This window comes from Struthio camelus, chromosome 23 (genome assembly GCF_040807025.1).
Source record: "Struthio camelus isolate bStrCam1 chromosome 23, bStrCam1.hap1, whole genome shotgun sequence".
Lineage (NCBI taxonomy): Eukaryota > Metazoa > Chordata > Aves > Struthioniformes > Struthionidae > Struthio > Struthio camelus.
This window is the reverse complement of record NC_090964.1, coordinates 9,673,747-9,696,386: the sequence shown is the minus strand read 5'-3', so window position 1 is coordinate 9,696,386 and position 22,640 is coordinate 9,673,747. Positions and strand designations below refer to the sequence as shown.

Below are 22,640 nucleotides of genomic sequence, written 5' to 3'. Positions count from 1 at the left end.
GTGTGTCTTTATCTGCAGCTCATTTCCACCTATTATGCAGCAGCGAGCAGCTCCGTGGCCTCCGCGGGGTTTATCTGCAGGGGAGCCGGGGCGGGGGGCGAGAGGCCCCGGCGGCGGCCGGGAGCCCGGGCCGAGCCACCCGGTGCTGCAGGCTGGGCCGCGGGGAGGGCGTTAGTGCCGCGATGCTCGTGCTTTCCGCTCCCGCCAGAGCGGGCCGCAGCCCCCGGCTTCCCGCTCCCGGGGCCCGTGCCCGACCCTCCCCACCATGCACCACAAATCATCCTTTTACTTCATTCGGTTTTATTTAGCAAGATGTAACATTCTGTATCTGTTGGTGGGAATACAAAACAGCGCTGGGGAGCAACGCCCCCATCCCGCACTGGCCTCGCCAGGCTTCGCAGGGCCCGCGGGAAACACGCGGAGCAGGTTCCCGCAGCACCCGGCTGCTGCAGGGCCCCGCTGGCCCTTCCCCGATCACAGCTTCGGGGACCGGGGAAGTCGGGGCAACCGCTCACAGCGGCTGCCGGTTCTTGCCGCCCCGGCCAGCGCCTTGCCCCACAGCAGGAGACGACTTGTGCAAAGTAATAAAAACCATAACCCCCTCGAACCAGCAATTGCTAGGCTAATTCCTCCCCCAAAACAGCAGGGCTCAAGGGGCTGGGGGCCTGGGCCGTGGCTGGGCACAGCCCTCTGCCTTACCCAGGGCCCCGATGCCCGTCGCATGACTGCACCTTTAAGGCAGAAAAACTTCATAGTCAGGCCAGCAGGTTAAAAATAACTTAGAGACACACATTGCATGGGAAAGGGCGCAGGGACAGGACGCGGGGGGGCTCACACTCCCAGGGCCGTGGAGCCGGCAGCCCTGCAGAGATCGGGGTCGCCAGGGCTGACCTGGCTCCGGCTGCCTCAGTTTCCCCAACATGGAGCCAGCACCACAGCTGACCCTCTCCTCATTGCTGGCAGCAGGGCATCCCTGCCACAAACACCATGCTGGCCACAATGGCATTAACTTGCTGCCAGGGGTCACAGAAATAGGGTACGGCTGGTGACCAGGACCCGCTACACAGTGCTCCCCCCAGCCACAGGCAGCCCGGCCCCGCAGCCGTCCGGCTCTCGAGGCTGGACCAGCTCCGTGGGGCTGCGGAGGCCAGAGGCAAACCACTTCCCAGAGCTCGTCCTCCCAGAGGAGCCTCCGACACAGCCCGCAAAAGCTTCTCTGTGGTTTCCTTGTTTACAGTATATATAGAAAAAAAAGAAGAGAAAAAAGACTCTGCCCTCCGGGGACCAGAGGCGCTCAGCCGAGTTCGTGAAGGATCAGGTCCCAAAGCGTCTCGCTCTGCCGGAGGAGCGGGCGGCTGCCCCAAGAGGCTCTGCCGGCAGCGCCGCGGTACGTCCTCGTGGGGCGCAGCCCCGTCGGTGCCCACGCCGTGCCCCCCAGCAGCACGGCGCCCCGGCACAGGGCAGGCAGCGTCGCCGCGGCTGGCACCTTTGCGAGTGGGAGGGATGGAGAAAGGTCCCCCTCGCCCGCCGCCGCCGGCACCCGGCGCTAGACATACTGCTTTTTAGAGGCCGAGCTGCTGGGGCGGCTGCACTGCTTCTCATCGGGAGCCAGGGCTTCAGCAGCCCTCACGGCGTAGGGGTCTGATAGGGGCCTGCTGCCGCTGCTCATGGCCAGGTTCTCCTCGTTGTTGAAGTTGGCCCAGTTCTGCTCACTGGAGAGCTTGTTGTAGGCCTGGTAGGGCGGCGTATGGCTCTCGCCCATGGGGAGGAAGGGGTAGTGCTTGGGTGGGTAGGGGCCAGAGACCACATTGTCAGCGAAGGTGTCCTGGCCTGGGCTGGTCGGCACCGACACTTTCTTGATGTTGCTAAGCAGGTTCTTGCAGCAGAGGTGGAAGAGCTCCAGGAGGTTCAGGATTAAGGAGATCAGGCCCATCACCAGCATGAAGATGATGAAGATGCTCTTCTCAGTGGGGCGGGAGATGAAGCAATCCACCTGATGAGGGCAGGGGTCCCTCTTGCACACATAACGGGGCAACATGGAAAAGCCATAGAGGTACCACTGGCCAATGAGGAAGCCAGCCTCAAAGATGCTCTTGCAGATCACACTAATGATGTACGTCCACATCAGGGCTCCTCGGATCTTGAGCCGCCCATCCTCTGTCACATAGATCTTGGACATCTTCTTCTCCACCACTGCCAGGGCCTGCTCTATCTTGGGGTCCTTGCTATGGATGGCCCGAAGCTCACTTTCCTGCTGCTTCAGTTTCTCCTCCTGCCGGGAGAGATAGACAACGTGGCCGAGGTAAATCAAAGTGGGAGTGCTGACAAAAAGGAACTGGAGCACCCAGTAGCGGATGTGGGAGATGGGGAAGGCTTTGTCATAGCAGACGTTGGTGCAGCCCGGCTGCTTGGTGTTGCACACAAAATCCGACTGCTCGTCCCCCCACACGGACTCCCCGGCCAAGCCGAGGATGAGGATGCGGAAGATGAAGAGCACCGTCAGCCAGATCTTCCCGATCACGGTGGAGTGCTCCTGGACTTGGTCCAGCAGTTTCTCCAGGAAACCCCAGTCACCCATCTTCTAGGGAGCTTCACGTCTCTGGCAGCAGGGAAGAGTGGAAATGAGAGAAGTTAGTCCTCTGTTTCCCTGCCAAGGGGCACAGGGCAGATGGGGCTGGCTAACCTGCAAACTTTCTTGGGACACAGCTGCTCAAAGAGTGTCCCAGCCCAGAGTGAACCCACTGAGGAGCATCCCAGGTGGCACACACTTGGCAAGCAGGAGTCCCCAGTGTGGGGGGACCACCCTTCTGGGCTCCCTCCCACAGCACAGGGTGAGGGGCGTCTGCAGCGACAGCCCGCAGGACAGTCCCGCTCACAGCCCAGGCCTCAGGCACCCAGGGAGCCACCACCCAGCAGCAGCACCTAGCCAGCAGCACCCGCGGCTCGTAGCCGTCCCAGGGCACGGCCCCCAGCGAGGGGCTTGCTGGCCAGCCATTATGGCACGTAGCTAGTTTGGGGCAGCCCTTGGGTGCAGGAGCAGCTCAAACCTACTTCACCACCAGCCCTTTGCAGCAGCTCCACCAGGGGCAGAGAGCAGCAGGGTCGTGGGGAGAGGGAGCCCAAAAAGCACCAACCCTTGGGACCCATCAGCCACCCCGACCTCGGCTAGGGCAGCCCCAGCTCCCGTCCAGCGGCACAGGGGCAGCAGCCAGCCCGGGAGCAGCCTGGAGTGCCCCCGTCACGCCGGCTGCGTGGCCCCTGTGTCCACCAGCCCCACTCACCGCGGAGGGACCAGCACAGCGCGCGGCTCCCGGCACCCCTCGGCGTCACCCCTGCCTGCCGCCGAGCCTTTCCTGCATCTCCCCCTGCGAGTGCAAGCCCTGCAAGCCAGCTGGGAGAGAGGAAGCAGGCACAGCCCTGACTCCTAATTAACCCCTGCCAATTAAGCAACCAGAGGTGCCAGCTGGCTTGTTAAAGGGACATCCAGCAGCGGAGGGATGAGGCAAGTGCCCAAAGCAGAAAGTCGGAGCAAGTGGTGAAGGGTGACCCCACGTCCCGAAGCAGAAAGCAGGCGCCCACCGCAACAAGTACCCGGCACCAGGACAGATGCCACTGGGGAGGGCGCAGGAGCACCCGCGTCTCCGTCCGGCCCGCTGCCAGCAGCTGGGTGCCCAGGGTGCCGCGGCCGGTGCCCGGCGCCGCTCACTCACCTCTGCAGCACGGGCGGGCGCTGCGGAGCGAGCGCCCGGTGCCGGGCACGTCCAGCCTGCGTCTGGTGCTGCGCAGGATGTGAGCAGCCGGGGCCTGGGAGGCTCTGGCCACGGAGGGGACCCAGGGGAGCCCGCGGAGGAGGAGCGCAGGCAGGAAACCCAGGGACCAGGGCTTAAAGCAACAGCCGAGCTGCAGGTGTGCGGGGAGCTGGGCCCAGGGGCCTCCTCGCTTTCCCTCTGGCCTTTCGGGAAGCCCGGCCCCCCCCCGGCGCCGTGCAGGGAGGGGAAAGGGGTGGCGGGTCCGGAGAGAGCCGCCCGGCCGGGATCCCCCCCCATGTCTGACAGCGAGTGACGGATGGGGCCAGCGCAGCCTGGAAATAGAAAGCGGAAGAAAACAAGTTAGTCGGGACTGAAATAATAATAATCAGCCCAGATGGGAGGCCCCTGGGAGCCAAAACCATCACAGGGCAGGGCTGCGGGATGGACCGAGCCGGGCGGGCGGACGGGTGGCAGTGTGCTGCCCAGTGGCGACGTCGCGCTGTCCCGGCGGCCCCGGCACAGGGGGACGAAGGATCTGTGGCCGCATCGGGGACAGCGTCTCAGCAAGGGGCTGTGGCCTGCCAGCGTCGCGGGGGCTGAGCCCCGCATCCCGGCGCGCCAGTGGCCACGAGCCATGCCCAAGGCGGATGCAGCCCCAGCCCTGCTCCAGGCACCGGGACAGGGCGAATGGCCCAGGGACATGTGGCCAGCAGCTGGATTTCCCTGGATTTCCCTGCTGGCTCGTGCCTTGGAGCCCTGCGAGCTGCAGGCAGAGCGCGGCTCGCGGTGCGGCCCGTGCCAGCAGCCGTCCTCTGGGGAGGGGGAAGAGCCTCCTCGCGCTCTCTTCCGCCAGCTGAGGCTCTCCCACCAGGCTAAACCGGCACAGCAGCGAGGGGTCCTGTTCCCAGGGTGCCCAGATGTGCTGCAGCTGGGATGGGACTGCCAGCAAGTTGCCCCAGCTGGGAGCCCCAAAAGTTGCAGGGTTTAAGTGTCAGCATCACGTGGGACGTGCGGGAGGTACCAGCCGAGCTCGGTCGCAGCCCCCGGGCAGCTGGCCCGACGCAGCAGAGGATGCTCTGTGCCCGGCATGGTTGGGGCCTGCCGGTGTCCGGGCCGCCGGACTCGCTTTCCTGGTGCCGTGCTGTCGGCGCGGTGGCGTGCGGTGCACCGGGCACTGGGTGGTGCTGGAGCCACGCTGCAGCCCCGAGCCCCGGTGCAGGGCTGCCCCGGGAGGCCTCGAAAACACAGCCCCAAGCCTGACACACTGAGCTGATGAGATGAGCTTAATTAAGCATGCACGGGCTGTAACACACTGTCCAACTTTAGGCTCAGCTCTGCTGTGGGGGAAATGGATGGCTGCTGTCCCGTCCCAGGCGCTGCAGGGTTTGGGGCGGGTGTGTGCAAAGGCACTGAGCACGGGGACCTGAGCGAGGCTTGGCAGCAGCGGCCCTGCTTCAGGAAGGCAGTTCGGGTGGATGCTGATATTTTATGCACAGGCTGAAGCAGGGCAAAGAGCCCCACGTGCATCCACCCTCACTGTCCCGCTGCGCTTGGCACAGCCAGGATTTGGGGTTGGGCAAGCAGGGAAGAAAGTGGGCCAGTCCACGCGCATGGCAGGAAGCCACTGGTTCTCCAACACCAAGATGTGGCATTTCCTCCTCCAAGACAGTGCTGGGGCTGAGCAGTGGGTGGAGCAGGAAAAGCACCATTATATTTAATATAAAATAATTGCACCCTATGTGCTGCTCTATCCAAAATACCAGGGTGCCGCAGAGGCGGGAGCACGTTTCCCACGGCGAACCACTTCCCGCTCCCGACCGCCTGCAGTTGACAGCCGAGGCATTGCTCCATAGCCAAGGAGCAAACGGAGCAGCCCTCGCCTGCTGATGCTCCTGCTTCCACCTTGCTTTACCCGCCGAGAGGCCGTGCCCAGTGCGCGGGTGCCTGTGCGGGTGCCCGACGTCTTCGCGCCTGGCCCGCGGGCAGGGTGCTGCCGCGGAGTGGGGAAGCACGGCCAGGCGGGAGCTGGAAACCCCGGCTGACCAGAGCGCCAGCAGACCCTTTGCATTGAGCTGTTTAAGGAGAGATTAAATGGAAATCATTGCTATTTATTGTAATATTTATCAAGGTTTAGTAAATAATTGATGCTGATCCCTCTTTGATTTCCTCAGGGGCCAGCACGCGGTTGCAGTGAATTAAAGCTCAACGGTGCGTGACGAGCCGGGAGAACGCCGCGCCGGAGGCAGGCACCCAGCAGGCTGGATTCAGGGAGAGCTTCACCTGCACCAGCCCCAGTTGGGACGGGAGCGCTCGGGACCTGGCCACCTTCCTGGCTGCTACAGACTCCCGGGAAACCTCAGCAAATTCATTTCTTCCTGCCTAGCCATTTCCCTTCTCCCTGCTCCATGTGCCCTCGCCGTTCCCCTCCCTGGACTCACAGCACACAGAGCAGATCTCAGCATCTACAAACAACATAACATTTATTGGCCTTTTGGTTTACATAGCTAATGACATTGCTGAAACATCCATCCGAGGCGAGGAAGGGATGCAAAGACCCCGGTTCGGAGGGAAGCAGAGGAGCCTGCAGCAGGGGGACATCAGCGTGGCGCTTGCATGAGCAAAGAGGGGAAACCTGCTTCTGCCCCAGGACTGGCAAATCGCCCCAAATGGGCAGTTTGCAGCGACCCTCATCGGTGATTGCTCTGGGTTCGCTGACATCTTGCAGCACCGCTCTGGCAGCACGAAGGACCCGCAGCAGCTCCACCTCTGCCTGCAGCAGGACGAGGGCTCTGACCGAGGAGCTGGCATTCAGGCACAGCATCTGGGCATCGACGTGGTCCCTAAAGCGTGCTGCACCGTGGCAGTGGCCAGTGGTGATCGCAGGCCTTACCTGCGTCCGCTCGGATGCCCCTCTGCCCTTTCTCAGGGGCCTTTAGTTTGTTGGGCTTAGTCAATTCTGGTACGGGTCGAATGGCTCGGGCACTTCGCAGCTCATGGGTCAAGGGGCAGGGTCTCTGAGTCGGGCCGGGCCGGGCCGGGTGGGAGATCACATCTCCTCTCCTCTGTGGAAAGAACAGACACCCTCAGGCACGCTGCTGCCCGCGCCGAGCGGGCCCTCGCTAGCGGCACACCCGAGGACGTGCCCACCGTCCCGTCGTCCCTGCAGCGTTATTCCACAGAAAGCCTAGACCTCGACTCTCAGCTCTTTGGGAAGGTCCTGGTTGGGCGGAGGGACCAGGAGCCCCTTGCTCGGTCCCCATACGACTGTGCATCCTGTCTCCAGCAGAGCCCGTGAGGTTACTGGCCCTGAATTATGTGCTGCAAAAAGGGAGCAGGGACAAACAGCACCTAACAGAGACTGTGGAGGTTGTAGTCTCTCCAGCAAGTTCACATCCGTCATTTCTCCCATGGCATAAGGGCACCCACGGTTCTCCCCCCTCCTCTCCGAGCTCTCCGAGCGCAGAGGAGAGACGCACCCAGCTACGGGACTGCTTGCTGTGGCGTGGCAGCTTGCAGCAAAATGAAGAGCACGAGCTCCTGGATTCAGAGATGCTCTTTGGCTGCAAACTCCTGTAGCACGCACACAAAGAGGGGCTGTCACACACAACCTCCCTGCGAGGACCCTGTCCCTCCCTTGTCGCCCTAACAAGCCTGGGCAGAGGTATCCCCACGAGGTACATTCGGTTGGTAGCACCAAGTAGGAGAGTTCCCGTGGATGTGCTCTCCCTCCCCTTTATAGCCATCAAGGTCCCGGCTGAAGAGTCTGGTGGTGGCATTGCAGATGGGGTCACTGTCCCTGGCACTTGCCAGGGCATTTTTCCCTCCCCCTCCCCCTTCCACAACCCTGTCAGATCAAAGTCAAGTTGGGAGCCGAGGCCCTCAGGGCTGCCACAGACCTATTCTGGGACTTGTTTTCCTTCTCCTCCAGCTTGAGGTGGCATCGGCAGGTGGAGGCCTTGCTGTAGCTGACAGAGCGCTTGGTGGACTTCTTCCATTTCCGCGCAGTCCGTACAACCCGCTTGAAGATGAGGTAGAAGATCTCACAGACAGTGAGGACAATGCAGATGGAGGAGGCCCCGACCATGAAATAGGTGAAGACCCTCTTCTCGGTCGGCCGAGCGATGTAGCAGTCTACAGTGTTGGGGCAAGGGTCCACATTGGCGCACTTGACGAGCCGTGGCAGGTCGAAGCTGTCCCACATCTTGTGGAGGAGGTAGAGGAACAGTATCTCTATGATAAGCTTGAAGAAGAGGCTGAGCAGGTAGGTCCACCACAGCCCGCCGTGCTTCTTGCCTGTGTTGCTGTAGAGCTTGGGGCAATTCTCCCCGTTCTTCTCACGGTTCTTCTTCTCACGGTCTTCTCGGTAGGCCACGTGCATGATGACCAGGAGGGAAGGACAAGTGACAAAGATGAGTTGCAGGGCCCAGAGGCGTATGTGGGAGATGGGAAAGAAGTGGTCGTAGCAGACATTGGTGCATCCTGGCTGGCGTGTGTTGCAGTCAAAGTCCTTCTGCTCATCCCCCCACACGCGCTCGGCTGCCACCACATAGACCAGCACGCGGAAGACAAAGACCACTGAGAGCCAGATGCGGCCAAAGGCCGTGGAGTACTTGTTGACCCCGCTGAGCAGTGCCTGCAGCGTTTTCCAATCCATGGTGGGCGGCGCTGGCAGGGGCCAGAGTCATCCAACCTGGATGAAGAGCAAGAGAAACAGAAGGTGAAGAGATGCAGTGGGAAATAACTGGCCAGTTCATCTCTCCCTGCATTTCAGCAGGGTCAGGGCTCTCTCAGGCTCCTTAACCTCCCTAACTCTCTTGCCCCACTCTGCACTCCTTTGGGTGGAGGAGGACCCATCCCGTGCACGTACAATAAAATGTGGGCTGAATGGTGGCACTGCTGGGTCCTGTGCTGACTCACATTGACATTTAGGAGTGACTCAACCGCTTTGCTCTTCCTTCTCATAGAGGCTTTTTGGTAAGTGATAAGGAACCAGGAGGAGTTCCTGCCAACCTCAATCCAGGTCTGATTGCGTAGGTTGATATAAATTGGCAGCGAATCCCCTGCAATGGGCCAGGATAAACAAGAAGAGGCCGTGCCCTGAGAGTCAGATGGGGCCAGCTATGTGGGAAGGTTAATACTTCAGCAAAGCAAGGGCTTGTGCGAAAACAGCCCCGTGTCCTGGCGGGCCCATGGGGAGGGGGCTGACGGTGACCGCAGCACATTTCCATCCAGAGCAGAGATCCCCCCCCTCCTTTTGGGGCCTGGAGAGACCCATGCAGAAGTGCCTTTTGGGGATGGATGGGGACCTTTCCCATCAGGGAAGTACTGCCTTTCCTGGGGGAGCTCCAGGATCCCTGCCTGCTCTCCCATCGCCAGCCCAGCGGGGCCCTGGCCTCCCTGAGCTTTGGTTTCCACATGAGTAAAATGAGCTTAAATTGGCTGCTGCGCCCAAAGGCGAAGCGGAGCTGCAGAGCGGGGGATGAGGAGACCACGCCAGGGACCAGTTTTCTCAGTCGCAAGGTGACGCCTGAGGGGAACCCGAGCGAGAGCGGAGCTGCCGAAGGCGAGAGTCTGTGCGTGGCGCCGGCGGACAGGCGCAGGGCTTGAAAGCGCCGCCGAGAGTTGTTAGGTCCCGATGGCGGGAGCTTTACTGCTGCCAGTGAAGCAACAGGCGGAAAGAAGACGGCTGGATTTAGAAATCCCCGGTTGCTTTTTTTGCCCAGGGATGAGTTAGCAACAATTGTCTTTGTGGTTGTAAATGCGTCTCCGGTGATGGAGGGCTGCTCAAGAAAACCTGGCTCGGGTACGTCCCCGTGCTGTTAACTTTTATGAAGATGCTCCGAATAACATTTAGTCTTGTGCTGGTAGGAGACCAAAAGCCACTGCGCCTGGAAGCTCGAGAAGGATTTGCACCATGTGCGAGGTTTGGATGGGCAATCAGAGGGAAACTCCTTGCGATCCTGGAGCGAGTAAGGAGGGGCAAGGCCTGCAAGGATACCGAGGAGCGCTGGAAAGGCTCAGAAGTGGTGTTTTTTTGCATTTTATTTGCATTTGCAAGAAAAGTTCAGTTTCATGAACAACTGTAAAATTTTGCTTATCTTTGTTCAAAGTCTAGGGACAATTTGAGTTTAAAATGCCTCACTTTCTTCAGTAATGGTCCAATTTTCAAGCAAACATTGCAATGTTTTTGAGGTTTTAGCTGGAAAAAGTGCTATTTTAAGCTTGCAAACCAAGCTCATGTTTCTAGGGCAAACTGGCCACTTTGCCAAGTAAAAGAAATGGCCACCCCGGGGCTGCGGGACAAAACTGCAAATGCATCATTGCCAACCCTGCAAGTAGAAACGAGACGCTGTATTTCCCAAATATCGCTGCTGTGAGCAACGACAGGGAGCAAGCCGAAGCCCTGCCTGCGCATCCGTCGCAGATCGCAGGGCGTCTGCACCACTCATGCAGAAGGAATGCGCCCACGGCGTGGAAATGCCGCAGGAGGCAGCAAAGCCGCCTCCGACTCACCCAGCAGGTTCAGGTCGGAGCCGGGGAGCTGCGCGGCACATCCCGCTCCCGGCTGCCAGCGGGTCCCATCGGTTGCGGCCAGATCCGGCCCAGCAAGAGCACTCGGTCCCGGGCGCCGCGGCCACGGGCTGCTTCCCTGCGCCGGGAAAGCTCTCAGTGCCCGCTCGCAGCCCAGTTTTGGGACTGAGCCATCCAGCAGGGGTGAAGCTGGGCCCAAAACATCATAGGTTTGGACCGCTGTTTCTCTTACCCAGCCCCAAGATTATCGCCAGCTCATTGCCTTTCTGATGGGTCGGGGGTGGGGGGAAACGAGATTGCTTTTCCGCTCTTCCCACGAGCGAAGCGGTGACCGTCCCTCTGCCAGCGGGGCAGACCCGCTCTGCCCGCAGTAAACCCTGCACAGCCCCCCTCTGCCCCGCAGCCCCCGGCACGTACCTGGGACAGGCTCGGGCTCCTCTCTCCGCTTAGCAGGGCATAGCCGGTGGCTTGCCGGCACACGGGTGCTCAGGGTCCCCTTGCCGCTGGAGTCACAGCCGGGGGGGTAGCGTGGTGCGAAGCAACCTCCTGGGTCTGCAAGGAAGGAGCAGAGCCTCAGGCGCTGCCCGGAGCCCCGCGGTGCCGCCGGAGAGCCCCGGACCCACCACCACGCTCCTTCGCTGCCAGCCCTGAGATGCACCAAAAACCGTGGCCTCAGCCGAGCGGTGCCCTGCTCTGGAGGACGGGGCGCGCGTCCCTCCCGGGGGCCGCGGTGAGTCCCACACCACCGTCCCAGCCTGATGCCGGGGCAGCGTCTATGCCCGACCCTGAAAACCTCTTGTCTCGTCTCACCTCCCTATCTAAAACCTGGAGATCCGTCTCTGCCAGTAAACGTGCTGCTACAAGCCGGGGTGGGAAGCAATCACAGCGCTTTCACTCAGCCCTTTGCATGTCTGCTTTAAAATCGAGAGCAGGGAGCTGCCGCTCTCATCCAAAAGCCCAGGCTGGGGGCTGCAGCTGGGTCCCCTCTGCCTCCCGCACGCCCCGGTGCAGGCGAGCTGCCCCATCCTGCCCACCGCACGGGCACAGCGATCACTCCTTAACCCCGCAAATTCTGCCACCCGCCCCGCGCCGCGTCCCCACTGCCCACCTGCCCGGCTCAGCCGCTGCCGCTCGCAGCCCCGCGCCGCCTCCAGCCATGGACCCGCTGCGGGGCGGGAGGGGGCCGGGGAGTGCCGCGCCGAGCCCCATGCGCCGAGGGCGGGTGCGCGGCGTTGTGCAAGACCCGCAGCCCGCCCGGCCCCGGCGAGCCCTGGCCACGAGCCAGCCGGAGCGAGGGCAACGCTGAAGGTGCGCTCGGCTCTCTCTGCCGCCTCCTGCCAAGGCTGGCACTCTCGCCGCACGCCAGACCGCTGCGTCACAGCCCGGTCCTGCCCCGCGTGGGTGCAAACGTGCCAGAACACGGCATGGGGGTCCCACCGCCTGCCACCCACCGCCCTGGTCGTAACACAGCTCCCACCGCCCCCCCGTTAGCCCTGCGGGGTAGGTGCCTGCCCGGCCTGCCGGTCCCCAGCGGCACAGGAGAGCCGTCGGCACCACGGCCCGGCCTGTCCTCGCCGGGGGCTGCCCCTGCCCCACGTCACAGCTGGGGCTGCCCTCTGCAGCCCCCGGCCCCCTGGGGCCCTGCCGGCTCCCGGAGCTACCTGCTCTGCAGTAGCTGGAGGGAGGCGGCAGCCTGGGGCGCTGGGAAGCTCTTTCCCCGGCGTTCTGCAGCCTCCCGGCGTGCTCAGGTTCTGTTTGCAGCGAGTGTCAGCAGGGGAAGGGTAGTTTGTTCTTAGTAACGGGGTGAGTCTAGCAAACAGCTCCCACGGTGGTTATTGTCTCTGCACATGCATGCACACGCACGGGCTCAGCGGCAAAGGCGGGTTGAATCCTGCAGTGCGATCAGCTGGCCAGGCTCCTCCGCCAGCAGTGCCAGCAGCTTAGGCGCTGCAAAGAAGCCGGGGAAAGCCCAAGACGGCTGACGGTCACACCTTCCCACACCCGCGACGCAGGGGAGGCAGGCTGACACCAGCATATGAGCAGGGCAGAATGCAACTATCGCTAAGAATCACAAGTTCTGCCATTATTACCCAGTTTTTGAATGATTTTGCACAAATAATGCTTTTGCAACAGAGCATTGGGATCTCCCCCCTGTAGTGGCATACAGCTGCCACCTGACTTGCTTTGAGATGCTCCTGGACAAGACCTTTCCCCAAAACTCGAATAAACCTGGCGGCAGTGAATTGCAAAGGGAGCCCGTTGCCATCCCATCCATCCTGACAGCCCTGGACAAGCTTCTGGAGCGGGATCCCTGTCCCCAGCGCCCCGGCAGCGTCAGCCCCCTCCCTGCCCGGGATGGCCGAGTATCTCTGGGCTTAGCCGGGCGTGCAGCCACGCACGCCTGGGCAGACACGGCCCAGGCAGGAATTCGTTTCCCTTGACCCGCTGTTTGCCCGCTCGCGGTGGCGGAGCGGGCGTTGCTGCAGCATGCCGCGGGGCTGAGCAGACTGCCGCGGGCTCTCGCCAGCGCCCACGCGGAGGGGGCAGAGGTGTTGGACGTGCAGCCGTGCACTCGCTTTCGAGAGGTTTGCTTTGCACGCTCGCTGGAGACAAGGAGCCGCTCAAGCGGACACTGGAGCCCTGCGGGTTTTTTTGCTCCTAGAGGTCAAACAAAAGCGGCAGATGCTTGCCTGACCCCCTCAAAGGGACAGGGACACCGGTGTCAGTGCCTGGGGGTCTGCTCACCCCCGGGCACCAGGAGCCCAGTGCCCCGGCTGCAGCCCCAGCTTGGCCCTGCCAGGCAGCCTGGCCCCGCGCGATGGCCCAGCGCTGCTCGTGGCAGCCGCGGGGCCGTGCCGGGAGCCGGGCTGGGAGCAGACCCACAGCTCCCCATCGCGCGCAGCCGTGCACGGGTGCAACGTGCTCCTGGCGAGCATGGGGGTGCTGAGCGCGGTGCTCCCCCGGCTGAAGACGAGAGCTGCAAACGAGGTTTCCCAAGCAGACAGGAGCCTCCCTCTGCCCAGGAGCTGGCTTTGAACATTTTTCTGCACCTATCAGCGGGATCAGGAATTTAAGTTATTTTGCAGAGTCCGTGTGGCACGAGCAAGCACAGAATTTCGGGGGCCGTGACCTTAGAGATGGAAAAACAAAGCAGAGAAGGGAAGAAGAGGAGAAACGCCCAGGAAGTTTGCTTTCTCCTTAGGGCAGCGGTTGCCTCCCCCCTGTTCTCCGCCAGCGATAAGATCACTTTAGTCCCCTTCTGCCCCTAAAGGGCTGGGTGACGAGCGGCGCCGTGGCCCCGGGCAGCCTTTGGGCCACAAGTGCAGCGTTTCGGGAGGGGACACATGCTCCCGGCTCAGCTGGCGCTCGCCCCGGCCGCTGCAGGCCCCAAGAGCTGAGGTGCCTTTTTGCCAGATTTCCCCTAAGGCACCTGGGTGGCGGGGGGAAAAAAAAAAACACCTCATGTTTTCTCCTGCTGAGCCCGGTATTTGGGTGTCCCAGCCTGGAGCAAGTCTCTGTTTTGTCCTTTGTCGGCGCCTCCTCCCGTCTTGTGCTCCCGGCTGCCCTGGGCCGTGCAGAGTCGGATGCGGGAGGAGAGAAAGCTTGGAAGGGGCAGGCGGCCTCGCCAGCTCGGCTGCCTCCAGACCCACATCTGGCTGCTCGGATTAGCACGTGTCAGCCGCTGGTTTTTACTGCCCGGGCTCTTGCAGCTTAAAACCCCCCCATGTAGCAATTTAAAGGAGGATTTCTTCTGTTTTCCCGCAGCAGACTGCCCCTTCCCCTCCGCGCAGCCGAGCTCGCCCGCGAACCGCCGCCCCGGCGGTCCGTCCCCACAGCCCGGCTTTTTCGGCAGGAGGGCGGCGCAGGCGTGGAAACGGCCCGGCAGGGCGCCCGGCCGCGCTCGCAGGGTGCCGGCTCTGCCCCCGCGAGGAGATCCCGTTCCCGGACCCGCTTGAGCCCGACCTGGAGATGCGGCTCCTGCTTTATCTGATGCGGGGCGAAAGTCCTCAGCGCCACATGCAAACGCTAAAACCCCCCAGACAGTTGCAGGAGGCACCGACTTGAAGTCCTTCGTAATGGAAACGACTGAGCAGGGCAGCACACGGCCTCCACACACTGCCAGAAACATCGCAAAGGCTCTGGAAAAGGGTCCTACGCTGGGCACTGGCAGACGGAGGTGCTCAGCCGTCGGCCGGCTCCAAATCCGCTGCCTTTGATCCCCCGCTCCCTCCCCGCCGGCTCGCGCCGGCTCCGCTCGCCGCCGCGCTCCCGGCCGCGTCCCCGGGGAGGAAACGTCGCCCACACGCGCCGGAGTCACCGGGAGCATGGGAGCAGGCAGCCGGGGCGCTGACGCGCTCAAGCACGTTGGGAATAAATCAGGCAGTTTCTCTTCAGTTCCCAGCACACAGGCAATTTTCAGGCAGTGAAGAAACAAGACCCAGCACGGAAGCAGCAGGCTGTTTCGGACCGGCGCTGCGGTGCTCGTGAGCCTCTCCGTGTCCAGCAAGGGGCAGATCTTGTTGGGCTAGATGTATTGATTTTAAAACCCCCTCTCCCTCAAATTCAAGATTTTCCTCTCTGGAGGAGAGGCCTTCTCAGCACCTCTAATGAGGAAATGCAAACCCCTGTGTGATGATGCAAAGGCTGGAAAATATTCACCTCTTACTGTAGCATTCCCCGGTTCTCATTTGCTTTACCACTGACACCAGTCCAGCGAGACTGTCCGGTCTCCAGCCCCCGGACAATTCCTGCAGCACCAACTGGGGTAATTTCAGTTCCCTTTTGTGCAAAGTACAGAAATGCACCAGAAAGAAAAAGAGAAATGACCCCACAGATGTCCCACTGACCTGTCGCTGATGCCAAGCCTGGATGGTGCAAGATACCCTGAGCTGTGCGGAGTCTGTGCAACACTTGCTGCAAGCGAGATTGAAGAAACGCAACCGGATAGTCAGGTCTTGCAGCGCAGTGGGTCCCGCTGCCACCTCTTTGATGTGAAGAAGCAGGGGCGGCAGGAGGGCGTTTGGGATTACTGCTTTCAGCTGGGCGACACCTCTGGGTTTTGCTAACACAGGCTAGCCTTGATCAACAACAGCGAACCTTGCTGAAAAACAAACAGCCCAGCCCTGACTCTTTAAATCAGAGGTGATGGCTCGCAGACAAAGAGCAACCTGAATCCTCTGGCATTAAAGGCTTCAGCAGAGAAAATTTCCAGGTGGATAATCCAGCAGCTGCAGCCAAGGCGAGGACAGAAGGAAGCCAGAGATAACAACAGCCTCACTGAAAAGATGTGCAAGAAAACCTAAGAAATGTACTTCATCATCTGCATCCATGACCCCAAAGGTGTCCGTCCCCTGAGGTCCTGTCCCCTCCGACAGCGGCAGCCTGCTGTCCCCCATGAGCTTTCGGGGAGCACTTGGGCAGCAATTTCCAAAAAAAAAGCTTTCTCTTCCCTTTCCCCCACAACAGACCAAGGCTCCTCCACTCCTCTGGGGGGTGGTTTGGACCAGCGTCTCACGCAGGATCTTGTTCGTTGATGCTGACGTGCTGCAAAGGGGCAGGAGCTGCAGCGACCGGTGCTCGGGAAGCCCCTCGGCCGCGACGGCAGCATTTTCCCCTCTTGCTGTTTTCTTAGCAGCAGAGGCAACGGGGCTTTCTGTGCTTACAGAGAAATAATAATCACACCCTCTAAATAAAGTGAAACCAGTAACAGATCAAGCTGCATATTCAGTGTTAATGTTACTTGCGAGTGCATTTGCCATGAAATTGTTGTTAATTATTCATCCCAGCTAATGTTCGGTTACCGCTGATGGCCTTAGAAATTGCAGTGCAGCCTTAGTCACGGAAAAACACGACCTATTACAGCAATAAACGAGATCATATACTGCCATTTAATGTTATTGTTTAATCAATGGTTGGGGTGTTTTTCCTCTCCTTTACTTGGCTGTTTTGCTCGGGTGTTTTCCCCCGGCTTTGCAGCGGCAGGCTGATGCGCGCAGCGGGCTCTGTCGACCCGCCTCGCGCCGGACACCTCACTTCGGCAGCGCCTGCACCAAGCTCGCACGCTGCTGCCGTGGAATCATGCTCTTGCTGGCTTGCAAAGTTTGCAAACCAAATTCCTTTGCAATCCTTTGCAAAAAATTGCGGAAGGTTTGAATTGGGCGTGGAGCACCCTTGAAATCAAACCTGTCCCCTCCCAGCCCCCATCGCTGCCGCCTGCTGCCCCGCGGTCCCCTCTCGGGCAGAGGTGCCCGGGGACCCCTTCGAGCTTCCCAGGCTGAGCGGGTGCCAGGGCTGCTCCGGCTGGCGGACGTGCCGGTGAGGTTCACGCCTGCTGGGTGTGCCTGCCCATGCCAAGAAGCTCAGCAGCCCATTGCAAATCAAGAATTCTTTTTTTTAAGCCCACAGCTACAGGGAAATGATTAAACTGCCGCTCTCGCCTGGCGCTATGGCCCGCAGCCAGCGCTGGGCAAACGCTGCGGCACTTTTGCCACTGATTCAGCCGGTGCAAGGAGAAGGGCTTCCCTGGGCAGCGCGACCCCAGGCCATGCTGTGCGCATCCCCAAACCGCTCGGGGAGCCGGCGCCGTGCGGCTGGGCCCCCGGATCATGGGCATGGCACGGGCACAACGCGGCCCTGGGACCGGAGCAATTCCCGGTGCCGGAGCTCCCCGCTGCCACCCACGAGGCGAGCGCTCCCGGCCGGCTCCTGCCGCGGGAAGGGCAGCCGCGAGGGGCTGTCTGATTTGCAGTGGTTTTTCCACGGCAGACCCTGAGCCTTTGGCAGGCGACTCATCGCAGTTGCAGCCCCGGAGCTGGCCGCAGGAGCGATGCGTCCCCAGGAGGGATGCGCGCCTTGTTCCCCTCTTGGCGAGTGATCCTCGGTGTCAGCTTTATGCCTGAAGAGCAGAACCAAGCTGGCCATTATTTCTTAGAGACATGAACTTTTATTTGCTGCGAGGATATACTCAAAAACAGACGAACCAGGCATACCCACAGCTGGGACGGGCTGGGAGTCCCGCGGCTCGAGGGTGCTGGTGCTGATTTCCAGCCCCGGCGGAGCTGCTTGTCCCTCGGCTGCGCAGAGCACGGTGGCCTTCAGCCAGTGCACACACATCTTGCAGCACCTACCTTCACCCAGCTTCACTGGCACGACGTCCTGCGTGTTCCCCAAGAGATGCTGAATCCAAAGCCGACGTGCAAGCCCCCCGCCCCGCCGAGGCCGGCCGCTCTGGGGTCCCCCCCGTGGCCCGACAGAAGGGGCAGCTCCCTCCCGAGAGGGCTCCTGCGTCTCCCCCAGCCTCTAGGGAAGAGCCTCTTCGTCCTGCGGTGTGCTGGCAGGGATGGAGGCCGTGGGGGGCTTGTAATCCACCCCCTGGAAAACCTGCCCCCCAGTTTCAGGCGACTCGGCGGGGGAAAGAGCGCAGTCCCGGCGGTGCTCGCGGCTCTGCTCACGCTGGGCGCCGAGGCACTCGCGGCACCGCTTGCCTATCAGGTAGGTGGCCTCGATGAGGCTCAGCATGATGCAGATGCAGGCGGTGACCACCATGAAGAGGGTGAAGATGTTCTTCTCGGTGGGCCGGGAGATGAAGCAGTCCACGATATTGGGGCATGGCATGAGCTCGCACTTCACCACGTGGGGCAGGGTGTAGTTCCTGTAGAAGCGGTAGAAGATGTAGAGGAAAATCACGTCCACGGCGGCCTTGAAGACAAGGCTGAGCAGGTAGGTCCACCACAGGCCTCCCCGCTTCTTGCCGGGGTCGAGGTAGACGCGGCGGCAGTTGTCCCCCTCCACGGCGCGGCGTCTCTGTGCCTTGGCCTCCCGGTAGGCCACGTGCATGATGACCAGAAGGGAGGGACAGGTCACCAGGATGAGCTGCAGGGCCCACAGCCGGATGTGGGAGACGGGGAAGAAGTGGTCGAAGCAGACGTTCCTGCAGCCCGGCTGCCGCGTGTTGCAGTCGAAGTCCTTGTGGTCATCGCTCCAGACCCGCTCGGCCGCCACCACGTAGACCAGCAGGCGGAAGATGAAGACCAGGGAGAGCCAGATGCGGCCGAAGGCCGTGGAGTACTTGTTGACCCCGCTGAGCAGCCCTTCGAACACCCCCCAATTCATGGTCCCCCGATCCTGTTAGCTAGTCTGGCAAGAGAGAGAAAACAGTGACAGAAACGACCCTAAAGACAGCGAGGGCTCCCCGACAGAGGCCAGGAGCCCCAGCATGTCCCCAGCGCCAAGACGGTGACCGTCCCTGGCCTTCACTTACTCACCAGGGCATGCACCAAAATCGGTCCCCAGCGCAGGCCTGGGCTGGCGAGAGGGTCGCGGCAGCGTGCCGTGTCCCCCGTCCGCGGGGGCCGAGGTGACCTGCAAAAGCTGCTGGCTCTGCAGCGAGACAAGCATCCTTCAGCCAGGCCCCACCATCCGGCACGAAGGGACGCGAATGCCGTTTGACAGCCTTTCAGGCGATCCAAACAGACGCGTGCCGGTCATTCCTGAGCCGAAGCCTGCAGCGGAGGAGGCGCCGCCGACCCTCGAGCCCTCCCGCACCCCGCTCTGGCCAGGTGCCCTGGGGAGCCGCCATCCGTGCCCCGCTCAGCCCCGGGGCCGCCCGGAGCCGCCTGCCTCCCTCCCCATCTCCTGGCTCCTTACCCAGGTATTTGTTATTAATTGTCCCAAGGTTGCCAGGCATGGCCCGGGCAGGCAACGAATCGGAGCAGGGCAAGGCATGAATCACCCGACCGGTCCGCGGCGCGGCTGCCGCCTCCTCTCCCACCGCTGGAATCCGCCTCTGCCCCGGCGCAAACCCGGCGCGGCGGGAGGCTGCTTCCCCTTGGCCGAGTCGTGTCCCCCCCCCCCCGGCTCAGCTCCGCTCTCAGTGAAATAGCACCCACCCCTCGGCGGGGCTCTCGGGGGGCTGGGGGCGCCCGTCCCGCCGGGGGCGCGCGTGCCTCCGCGGCCGGCCCGCGGCTCCTTCGCCCTGCGGCCATCCGCGGAGTCAGCCAGGGAGGCGCAGGCGCCGGACCAGGGTCGCGGATTTACCCTTCCCTCGCGCCCCTCCTGCAGCGGCCCAGGGCGCCCCGGGGCTCCCTGCGTGCGCCTGGCCTGAGCCGAGCTGCCGCCCGCCCTACCGACGAGGCTGCTTCCCTCGCCCGCCCGCCCCGGCCCCCCGGCCAGCACCTCCCCGGGGCTGCGCGCACACGGCGCGCTTCCAGCCCCCGTCCCGCCCGCAGGGCAGGGGGTGCCGGTGCCCCGCGAGCGCCCGGGGCCGTCCTCACCTGCGGCGCGCTCGTCCGTCCGTCCGTCCGCGGGGCCGGGGCTGCCGCCGGCGGCGTCTGCCTGCCGCGGCCAGAGCATCGCCCTGCGCGGGAGGCGCCCGGCGCCGCGTGATTCATCCCCGGGCTCTCGCAGCGAGGAGGAGATTCCCAGCGGGAGCCCTTCCCAGGGAGGGAGCAGGTTTAGGGCAGAGCCCCACGTGCCCTGCTGGCTGCCGGCTTTCCCCAGGCGACGGGCTGCCCCGCGGCCAAACCCTCCCCATCCGTGCGCCGCCGCGGCCGCCAGCCACGGCAGGCTGCGCTCCTGCACCCTGGCCACCGGCAGCCCTTCCCGGCCGGGCTGCTGGGGGTGCCCGGCCCCGCCGGCCTCGCACGCTCCTGCTTTCCCGCCCCCGTCGAGCCGCGGCGCGATGGAGCCGACGCCAGCCCCGGCCCCGGGAGCCGCCGGGCGCTGCCCCACCGCGGGGACCGGGCTGGCGGTCGCCGGCTGCCGGGGGGGCTCCGGGATGCCCCGAGGCCGAGGCAGCCGGGGTAGCGCTGCCCCTCCGCGCGGCCGCTCCAGCTCCCCGCCGGAGCCCGGGTTCACCCCGCTCGGCCCCGCCGGAGCCCTGGGAGCTGCCCGCCGAGGGCTGCCGGAGCAGGTTGGCTGAACATCTCCCTCTCTAATCAAGCTTTGCACCGTGGCAGCAACTTAAGGAGAACTTTTTTCCCTCCCCACCTGCACGCTGCGTGGGCGGCAGCTGCTCATTTCACTGGGAATCGGTCAACCTCCTTCCCCCTGCTGCCCTCGCCTGCGGCCACCCGCTGGCATCAGGCCTCTCCCGTCCCTTCTCGCGCCAGGCCAGGGCCTGGCAGCCCTCCGGGGACCAACGTGCCATCTCAGAGCTGCGATTTTGGGGCCCGGCCCCCGCAGAGCGCAGCCGGCTGCGGGGCAGCGGAGCGGCGTGCGCGCAGGGACCGGGGTGCTGGGCACCGGTTTGGGCAGCTGTCCCGACGAGCAGGCGATGCCGCCTGGGGCGGGAGAGACCAGGTGGGATTCAGACCGCCTGAGGAGCAAACACGAGTTTCATTTGCAATTCCACTGGGGTTTTTAAAAATGTAGAGAAACAAATCTAAACAGCTGTAAAGTAAATTACCATTGTTTGCTGATGGCTTCAGGGAAGCGTTCTGCAATTTTAAATCAAATAAGGCCATTTTTTTTCACACGCTTGTTCAGCGGCTGTGACGAGAAGGGGGTTTCCAGGGGCTCTGTCCCTCCAGGCGCCGGGAAGGGACCCTGCACCCCTTTCCCGAGGCGCCCAGCGCTGGGTGGGGACATTTCCCCCTGGGTGCCCCCAGGCTGGCGGGTACCTGGACACTGTCACCTCTTGCTGCTTTCTGGCGTAAAGTCCCCTCTTTAGGGCAATCACAGCCACACGGGGGGCTGATCTCCTCCCAGAGACACGGTGAGTGGATGGCGGGGGGGGGGTTGCACCGTCTCCCAGATGGGTGAGACCGATGTGATGTGCGCAGCGTAGCTGCTGGGATCCGGCCAGCCTCAGGCTTAACCCAGCGTGAGCGGAGATCAGCCCTGGGCTGCCCCTCGAACACCTGGTTCGAGTCCTGCAGCCAGAGGGAGAGAGGAAAAGAAGGGGGCAAAGGCTGGCTCCTCTGCCGGCGGAGGCCCCCCTGCACCGGCGGAGCCTGCGGTCGTCCGGCTCCCGCGGAGTTTATGCCTCGTTGATGCTGCGAGCGCGGAGCCGGGGCGAGGTTCGGCTCTCCGGCCTCTACGTGCGACCGTCTCCGCCGCCGCGCGCCCGGCCGGCCCCGGTCTGCGTTGCAGCTCTGCGGGTGCGACGGGTGCAAACGGGGCCGGGCAGCTCCGTGCGCGCCGGGGGGTCTCCGCCGGTCGCCACCACCACCCCGCTCCCCGCTGCCATCAGGAGCTGGGGAAGGCGTATTAATGGCAGCACTTCGTCTTCTGGTAACAAGCCCTATTAGTACATTTTCTCTACAACATGAAATATTAATAACACTTCGCATTTATATAGCGTCATTCATCCAGGAGTCACCAGCTGAGCTGCGGACATGAAGCAAACAGCACAGCAAACTCCGTGAGCCGGCAGGTAAACAGGCTTACGCCCATTTTCCTGCTGCACCCACTGAGGCGCAGAGTTTCCTCCACTGCAGCGATGCCCGGCAAGCCAGGCAGAGGCGCCCGCAGCTGGGGGGTCTCCGGAGCCGCCCTGGTCGCCGCTGCTGATGGCTCAAGGAAGCAGCATGTGGCAGTTTGGCAAGAGGCAGAGGAAGCTGCCAAGAGACAAATTGGTTTGGCTGCTGCTGCAGCCAGGATGTAAGAGCAGGTAAAATTACACCCGCCAAGGGGAACCGCAAGCACCTCGGGATACTGGGCCTGAGGTGTCTCTGGGGACGGCACTCGGCTCTCGGCAGCGCCCAGCGTCTCTGCCGGTGCCCGCGGGAGACGCTGCCGGCTCTGCTCGACAGCCGGCGCGCAGGGGTGCGAGGACCCGCCGCGGGGCTGGGGCAGAGCGGCGATCGGGGCGGCTGGAGCCAGCGCCCCGGCCCCGCTGCGGGACGTCCTCGCGTGCAAGGCGCCACAGAAACACCAAGCGCTGCCTGGGACCGCCTGCACGCTGCTTTTTTTCTGGAAGGTCTTGGAATTGCACAAAAGTTTTTCATTTTGTAAAATAATAACAATACTCAGGACTTTTTTGTTCCCCTTCCTTGACAGATTTCGCAGTTTTGAAATGCAGCAAAGCTTGTGACGGTCTCTGCGCACACTTGGCACAGCTGGAGCCTGCCCACTTCGCCACGAAGCCAAGGGCATCGCCAGGCGGCATCTCAGAGCCTCTCCTGCCCCTCTGCCAGCGGCTCCTGCTATTTTAGCCACCCAGGATAAACAGGAACCAGCGCTGGGTCGAGGTGGATGCTTTACCACTGATCCAGATGTGTTTCTGCCAGGAGGTGTAACATGCACCCTCGAAACCAAGCTGAGTAAACGACCTTGGTGGCTCAGCGGTGCTTCCCGTGCTGTTAATTAAACAGCAGCAGCAGTGGCTGGTGTGCAGCGTCACGGTCCCCTCGGCGCTCA

General features: G+C 62.7%; 3 protein-coding genes across 11 annotated transcripts; all 3 read right to left on the bottom strand.

The window, feature by feature from the left end:
• Positions 1–286: 286 nt before the first annotated feature.
• On the bottom strand, positions 287–3,977 carry GJA4 (gap junction protein alpha 4). 2 transcript variants are annotated; one of them, XM_068917426.1, is made up of 2 exons: positions 3,711–3,977; positions 287–2,599 (listed from the first exon to the last, which is right to left on the bottom strand). In XM_068917426.1, exon 2 carries the CDS (start codon positions 2,576–2,578, stop codon positions 1,547–1,549), a length of 1,032 nt encoding a protein of 343 aa, XP_068773527.1. In that variant the 5' UTR covers positions 2,579–2,599; positions 3,711–3,977; the 3' UTR covers positions 287–1,546. The 2 variants fall into 2 exon arrangements, with proteins under 2 accessions (XP_068773527.1, XP_009663843.1); XM_009665548.2 differs by having other exon boundaries at positions 3,282–3,822.
• Positions 3,978–5,842: 1,865 nt separating this feature from the next.
• GJB3 (gap junction protein beta 3) lies at positions 5,843–15,311 on the bottom strand. 6 transcript variants are annotated; one of them, XM_068917436.1, is made up of 4 exons: positions 15,128–15,311; positions 10,698–10,832; positions 7,646–8,439; positions 5,843–6,811 (listed from the first exon to the last, which is right to left on the bottom strand). In XM_068917436.1, exons 3-4 carry the CDS (start codon positions 8,401–8,403, stop codon positions 6,796–6,798), a joined length of 774 nt encoding a protein of 257 aa, XP_068773537.1. In that variant the 5' UTR covers positions 8,404–8,439; positions 10,698–10,832; positions 15,128–15,311; the 3' UTR covers positions 5,843–6,795. The 6 variants fall into 6 exon arrangements, with proteins under 6 accessions (XP_068773537.1, XP_068773533.1, XP_068773534.1 ...); XM_068917433.1 differs by lacking the exon at positions 15,128–15,311 and adding an exon at positions 11,942–12,080 and having other exon boundaries at positions 6,206–6,811; XM_068917431.1 differs by lacking the exon at positions 15,128–15,311 and adding an exon at positions 11,389–11,562 and having other exon boundaries at positions 6,206–6,811.
• A 1,898-nt stretch (positions 15,312–17,209) lies between these two features.
• On the bottom strand, positions 17,210–19,837 carry LOC104138107 (gap junction beta-5 protein). Of its 3 annotated transcripts, none has more exons than XM_068917427.1 (3): positions 19,553–19,837; positions 18,545–18,659; positions 17,210–18,416 (listed from the first exon to the last, which is right to left on the bottom strand). In XM_068917427.1, the coding sequence occupies exon 3, from the start codon at positions 18,390–18,392 to the stop codon at positions 17,580–17,582; it is 813 nt and encodes a 270-aa protein (XP_068773528.1). In that variant the 5' UTR covers positions 18,393–18,416; positions 18,545–18,659; positions 19,553–19,837; the 3' UTR covers positions 17,210–17,579. The 3 variants fall into 3 exon arrangements, with proteins under 3 accessions (XP_068773528.1, XP_068773529.1, XP_068773530.1); XM_068917428.1 differs by having other exon boundaries at positions 18,545–18,732; positions 19,553–19,723; XM_068917429.1 differs by lacking the exon at positions 19,553–19,837 and adding an exon at positions 18,927–19,129.
• Positions 19,838–22,640: the final 2,803 nt, after the last annotated feature.

Coding starts and splice junctions, on each gene's coding strand:
- GJA4 (XM_068917426.1), bottom strand. CDS start 2,578: ATGGGTGACTGGGGTTTCCTGGAGAAACTGCTGGACCAAGTCCAGGAG.
- GJB3 (XM_068917430.1), bottom strand. CDS start 8,403: ATGGATTGGAAAACGCTGCAGGCACTGCTCAGCGGGGTCAACAAGTAC.
- LOC104138107 (XM_068917427.1), bottom strand. CDS start 18,392: ATGAATTGGGGGGTGTTCGAAGGGCTGCTCAGCGGGGTCAACAAGTAC.